The following is a 6,776-nucleotide window of genomic DNA, read 5'->3' as shown; positions in this document are numbered from 1 at the left end:
TAAACCCTAAACCCTAAACCCTAAACCCTTATTTTTATCTTACTTGGATAGGTTGAGTCTGAGGGAAACTTCAACAGAAGTTTTCTGAATTTGTTGTTGCTCTGTCCACTGCTCTGAATGCTCTAAATAACATAGGCCTTCCTTATATGCTGCAGTTGCTTCAATAAGGTTTTTCTTTTTAAATGCATCATTACCCTTTTCTTTTTCATCAAGAGCTGCTTGAATCTTTTCTTCTACAGACATAGCCCATCGAGCCTTAGGCTTTGGTCGGAAGCTCAGCAACTCTACTTCAAACTAAACAAAACACAAATATTATATAGTATATATATATATAATAATTCTAATAAGTACACTTATAATTATCATTCTAATTATTATAATATTGCAATTATAATTATAATTGTAATTTTGTTATTATATTATATTATGTCGCTTCAAACAAAAACAAAAAAAGAACATCAAAACAACTTCACCTCATACTGGAGACTAAAACAAAACGCAGTGAGGCACTTTCTATCTATCTTAATTGTTATTACTATTTATTTAAACTAAACCCTAAACCCTAAACCCTAAACCCTAGAGCCGCCCTCTAAACAAAAAGGAGAGAAAGAAAGGAGGCCTGTGCAGCCCCACAGAGTTGTGCTGCATGCGTTTTGCTGCAGAATCTTCTTTATATAATAAATTAAAGTTTTAGGGTTTTGTTTATCACACCTGTAAAGTAGCATTTGGGGGTATAGACCCTCCAGCCCCTGCCTCTCCATAGCCATAAGAAGGTTGAATTGTCTGTACACCGCAGAACAAATACACGAAAATGCTGCTACGTCTTCTTCCTCAGCAAACCCCAGCATCAAACCTAAACCCTAAACCCTAAACCTAAAACCCTCAGCCCTATACTCTTGACCCTAAACCCTAAGCCCTAAAACCCCAAACCCAAAACCCTAAAACCCTAAACCCTAAACCCTAAACCCTCACGAGCATCGACTTCTCTCCAACGCTCATCGTCGCCACACCGAGATCCCATCCTTTAATAACTTGCCCCTCCCCCAGCACAAATCGGAATGAAGTGTCTCTGTCTCCTGCATGCATAAACAAAAGAAAAAGAAAAAACAAACAAACAGACCTGCAGCACACTGCTGCTGCTGCTGCTGCTGTTGCTGGTGTGATGCTGATTCTGGTGCTGCTGCTGCTGCTGCTGCTGCTGCTCCTGGTGATGATGCTGCTGCTGCTGCTGATGGCGATGCTGATTCTGCTGGTGCTGGTGCTGCTGCTGCTGCTGCTTCTGTTGATGCTGCTTGTGGTGCTGCTGCTGCTGATGCTTGCTGCGCTGCAGCAGCACACGCCCTCATCTCTAACAAAAAGAAAGAAGCAGGAACTACACCAGAGATAATATCAAGGGAATGTATGCAAATATATACCTAATATATATACTTTATATATATATATATATGTATATACTTTATATATATAGTATATATTTTATATATTACACATTATATATATATATCTCTAACAAAAAGAAAGAAGCAGGAACTACACCAGAGATAATATCAAGGGAATGTATGCAAATATATACCTAATATATATACTTTATATATATATATATATGTATATACTTTATATATATATAGTATATATTGTATATATTACACATTATATATATATATTAGAAATGAAGAGACAACATGTACATACATATATGTATATATATTATATGCTAGATATGATATATAATATATATTATATACATACAATTATACTATATACAATATAATAATACATAATTTATATATATATATATATATATAATACACAGCCTGGCAGTATTTTTACGATATCTGTGGATGCGTTTTCAGGCTTTTACGGTGTACATACACCTGAAAAAGAGCTGAAAAAGTAGATAAGCATTAGAAGCAAAAACAACAAGAAGTTGTTGTCTTACGAGAAGAGTCAAACTGCGTGCCGTCTTGGAGTTTGCCGACGTAGTGAACTTCTACTTCAAAACCCTTCGGGGGTCTGTACAGCACAGCAGCAAGCAAAGAGAATATATAAACCCTTTAGCTGCATAAGCTCCCCCTTAAACCTCCTAAACCCTAAACCCTAAACCCTAAACCCTAAACCCTAAACCCTATGGTTTAGGGTTTAAGAGTAGAGTAAACCCTATACACACAATCCTTAGAAGAAGACAGACAGAGAACAGTGGGGGTGGTTAAATCCTTGTTAGTGTTTGCTTATTAAAAAAAGAATAATATTATGCATTTATATTCATAAATATAATATAATTGTTAAAGAAGTATAAATAAGTATATAGAAAGATATTTAAAAAGAAGAAAGATATGCTGCTGGGATCGCCGACTCCCGCCCCCCCATCGAACCCCGTTACCCATTTAGGTGTATGTACACCTCACCTCTCGCCTGTACCCGCAACAAGCACTTTTTTAATAACTCCACCATCTTTAGAAACATCTATTTCTGATCCTTCTGCATGAGGAGGGCTGCTATCTACTTGAGGAGGTGTCTCTGTAGATTCATCATAGGTGGGGTGAGGGTTTGAGCAGCAGCTGCTGCCTTCGTGCGCTACCATCGTGTAGGTAAGAAAAGAATAAATAAAAGAAAAAGAATTCTAAGATATTAATATATTTAAATCAAACACTTTTACAGAAAAAAAACAAACAAAAGCAATACCTACAGTACCCGTGGGGCAAACCAACAACCACCGAATGCATGCATATCGGGGCCTTCTAATTTTCTTTATATTTTCTTTATTCTTTTTTATTTTTTACTTCTTTTCTTTGCATTTGTTTGTACAATATTATCAATACTCATCCCTAATGCGCAGTAATACCTCGCGGGGAGAATATGTGTCTTTACTTGCTTACTTTGTCTGTCTATTCTTACTACGAAATAAACTACCTATAGACATCTTCATACTTCTTTTTATCTTCGTTTACTTCTTATATATATTTCTACAAAAGTGCAACCAACTTACTAACGACCCAGATAGTGGCTTTTGATTGCATATATATACGTATATATATATATATATATATACATATATATATATATATATATATATTATACATATTTGTATATATATAGGGCTTCAGTTTGCACGCGCGTGAGGCTGCCTTGCAGCAGCAGCAGCAGCAGCAGTAACAGCAAGAATGTTTGATATGCTTCGGTTCATTATATGTCGTCTGCTCTCCCGACCAGCCCCATGCCCTTTTGCTGTTGTACTCAGAGGGCAGATGTTTTTAATGGTTTGCATTTTGATTGTTTCGCTTCTCACGAGTGTCTTTGTCTGAGGAAGAAGAATATAATTACATCTGTAGAGCTGCATGCTTCTTGAAGTTAGGCACAAGCAGCAACAGCCCCATTATTAGCTAAAAGATGAGAGACCCACTCTGAAGCATCAAACAGAAGAAAGACAGTAGAGATCATTTGATGGTGCTTAGAGACATTAGTTAAAGATTAAACTTTTGTCTTTTTCAGCAGCTACACCGCTGGCCCTTCATTAATAACAAACAAAAGTTGAGGCTCCTGCTGCAATGATGTTGATGCGGTGTATCTCTCGCTTGCTATCTAGAGAAAAAGAGTGTATCTACCTGAAAAGTTGTTGTATATACACCTGAGCCATGTCTATATTTTGTTTTACTGATGATAACTCTATCAACACCTTCAAACTTAGGGCAATAGTCATAGAACCATCACGTCGGAGTGCATGCATTTCTCTGTTGTTTACAGATATTCATCTCTGCTTCTCTAGAGTTTTGTTGCTCCTTTTTCATTTGAAGGCCAACCCCCTCCGCTTAACGAAGGGGCTTTTAGAAAAGCTGAAAGCTGCACTCTTCCATTGCTCCCTGGCACATTGACCTCAATACTTTCGTATGAAGGCTCTATACTCATTCTCTTCCCCTACACCTCCCACTGCATGCGTTAAGTTATATCAGAGTGAAGCATATCTCTGTACACATCAAACATTATTATTATTATTTTTTCTGTGTTTAGCTTTTATTTTAAGCCCGCGCTATTGTCATGTCTCTTCTCCTTTGTGCTGTAGGAGGCAGCATCTGGTCTCAGTTACTGCGCCACTGCACATATGAATGCTGCATTTCTATAAAATATATTCATATATCATTACTACCTTGCAGCCTTAGCAAACCCAGATTAATAATACTTTTTTAGATAATCATGCAGATGACTCGACACTGATCTGCATCGACGGCGAACATCTCTCTCTTCCCCTTCGCTCTACCGCACTATGCGTGAGGCCCTGCGGATATATATATATATATATATATATAAGCAGCATATATATACCTACATATATATATATACATATATATATACATGCTGCGCGCATTCTTACGACCCCCGACTTTCTGAATGTAACATGCTCTCGCTGCTACCGATAGCCGCTTCCGTTGTTTAATCTTTTTCTGGTAGGGGTTTGGCTTCACATTTGCAAGAGAGAAACATGAGTAACAGACCTCTTACTGGGCTGGTAGAATACGTACATTTCATAGAAAGAAGGAGCGTCATCTCCCTCCTTCTTCCTTGCCAGCTGTTGGGGTGATAAACATAGACTTTCTTCTTTTTTTATTAGGCATAATTAGGCATAAGTTCAGTGAAGGACCTCTTTTTCTATGTTTTTCTCTTGGATAGGGTAAACTGCTTTTGAGAATGTTGCAGACAGGGTAAAGACCCTGATTTATCTTCATTATTATCAGACACGGGTTGCAACTTATCTCAGTGCTAGTAATGCTGCAAGACAGCCTCTTATTTGAAAGCAGATAACACCTCTTTTTCTGTCTGTATTCATAATGCAGATAATTGCTGTGTCTCTACTTGTGCAATTTGTCTAATAGAGCCCAGTAAGGGTTCATATGGTGTATGCAGCAATAACCTTCTGCTGCCTGATTTATGCGTTGAATCTCCAGTGAAATCTCTTAAATAGCGCTAAAGACATTCATTTAAATAAAAGTGAGAAGTGCTGCAGAGTACATGCAAATAAGAAGTATTGAATTTTCTCTGTATTGCCAGCGTGCACGAAGACATTACCAGTAATGCCTTACGGGACCACTCATTACCTTTCTTCTACAATAAAAAGAGGGTACAATTAATACTAAATATAATTTAAAACAATAAAAACAAAAAAATAATTCATGATGTTTGCAAGAACTGTACATACACCCGAAGCGGTTTGCCGCCCCCGGCAGCGCCAGCGGCGCACTGCACTTCAATTTTGTTGAATTTATGAAATATTGTTAGTATTATGAATAAAATAAAATGGAAGAATACGAAGAAAATACCAATTAAATGATTTTAATTCATTATTCTCCTCCAACTTCATCTTTTCTTGCTATACCTGCAAAGGAGTTATATCTGTCTGGCTTGTTTGTTTGTAGTTTGCATTTGCTGTGCGTCGAGTAAGGGAAGTCTTCCTTTCTTCTTGGGTTTATACTCTTTTTTTTGTTGATTTATTTGCATCTATTTACCTCCCTTGAGGAGCCGAGCGCTGAACAACAGCTTCCACAATGAGTCTTGCATGCACAGCTGCGCGGCCTTTAAAGCGCTGTTTGTTTACTACTCTTTCTGCTTCTCCTTTGGTCAGCAGACACCCCAACTGCATACACCCCGTTCAGTTCACCACGTTGGGGTGTACACGCAGCTTCCACTGGGCTCCCACGGCCGCCGCCTCCTCATCGCCACAGCAGCGGGGGTCAAGCAGCAGAAGATTTGTTCGCTTTTTCTCAGCAGACGCAGCAGCAACAAACAGCAACAGCAACAGCAACAGCAGCAGCAGCAGCAACAGCGGCAGCTCTAGCACGACTGTTTCCTTCGAGCCTCATGAGGTATTATACTGTGCATGCATGCATGCATGCATGCACGAATGCATCTATTCAGACACCCCAACGCCAAGAACTACATTTGAATTATATATGTATTGATGCTGGAAGCAGGACGTACTTATTGCGTGCGTAAGCATCTGCTGCTGCTGCTTCTGCTGCTGCTGCTGCTTTATTCAGGTGTCTAGACAGCTGGTGGAGCTGGCGCAGAAGTACTGCAAAGAAGGCGCAGAGGTTTCTGCTTCACATAAATTTGAGTGCTTACAAACTCGAGAAGAGAGGCCTTGGGATTGTCTAGACACCGTAGAGTTTGTTCTTGATGTAAGTTAAATATAACGGGGTTTATTTCTGCATATATTTTGATTATTTCAGGGTTTTCTTCGTCTTTTCTTTGCTTCTGCTCTCCTCTCCTAGTGATCCCTCTTTAATCTTTTATTCTCTCTGCCTCTCTCCTGGTTGTTTCTTTATCTGTCTTCTTACTCTCTCTGTCTTCTTGTTGTCTCTGTCTCTGTTTACTCTTTCTCTCTCTCTCTATATATATATGTATATATATATGGATATCATTGTCTCTGTCTCTGTCTCTGTCTCTCTTTCTGTCTCTTTCTTTCTTTGTTTGTTTATATCTCTGATTGTATCTGTCTCTGTTTATTTATTTTGCTTGTCTTCTTCTTTTGCGGGTTTACGGGTCGATGATGCGTCTGAGCTGAGTAGGGAGAAAAGAAGAGTTTTTTATTTAATTTGTTTAATTAGTTGAAGCATTTAGAGCTTTATTTATATATACACCTGAAGCCTGCATGCATAGCCGCATGCATTTTTATTACTTTGTATATCTGCTGCAGCAGCAGCAGCTTAAGAGGCAGCGGACTTAACATGAAACACAAACCCTAAACCCTAAACCCTAAACCCTAAACCCTTGCCCTCGATATTCAT

At 38.5% G+C, this 6,776-nt stretch overlaps 3 protein-coding genes across 3 annotated transcripts in view; 1 reads left to right on the top strand and 2 right to left on the bottom strand.

Annotated features, from left to right (window-relative positions):
- Positions 1–243, bottom strand: part of EAH_00050220 (peptidyl-prolyl isomerase, putative) — a gene marked incomplete at both ends in the record, with an annotated part of 2,378 nt that extends 2,135 nt beyond the window's left edge. The window contains one exon of the mRNA XM_013394298.1: positions 44–243. Coding sequence (XP_013249752.1) covers positions 44–243 — 200 coding nt within the window. The remainder of the gene's footprint in view (positions 1–43) is intronic.
- A 462-nt stretch (positions 244–705) lies between these two features.
- EAH_00050210 (hypothetical protein, conserved) lies at positions 706–2,581 on the bottom strand (the record flags this gene model as incomplete). Its single annotated transcript, XM_013394297.1, has 4 exons — positions 706–783; positions 973–1,076; positions 1,940–2,013; positions 2,406–2,581. The coding sequence occupies 4 exons, from the start codon at positions 2,579–2,581 to the stop codon at positions 706–708; spliced, it is 432 nt and encodes a 143-aa protein (XP_013249751.1).
- Positions 2,582–4,680: 2,099 nt separating this feature from the next.
- The window catches only part of EAH_00050200 (hypothetical protein, conserved), a gene marked incomplete at both ends in the record, with an annotated part of 2,513 nt that continues 417 nt past the window's right edge, over positions 4,681–6,776 (top strand). The window contains 3 exons of the mRNA XM_013394296.1: positions 4,681–4,694; positions 5,041–5,110; positions 6,027–6,167. Of these exons, the coding sequence (XP_013249750.1) occupies positions 4,681–4,694; positions 5,041–5,110; positions 6,027–6,167 (225 nt within the window). The remainder of the gene's footprint in view (positions 4,695–5,040; positions 5,111–6,026; positions 6,168–6,776) is intronic.

The sequence above is a fragment of the Eimeria acervulina genome, genomic scaffold, assembly GCF_000499425.1.
Source record: "Eimeria acervulina Houghton genomic scaffold, Eah_scaff833, whole genome shotgun sequence".
NCBI classification, from domain to species: domain Eukaryota; phylum Apicomplexa; class Conoidasida; order Eucoccidiorida; family Eimeriidae; genus Eimeria; species Eimeria acervulina.
This window is presented reverse-complemented; position numbering and strand designations above follow the sequence as displayed.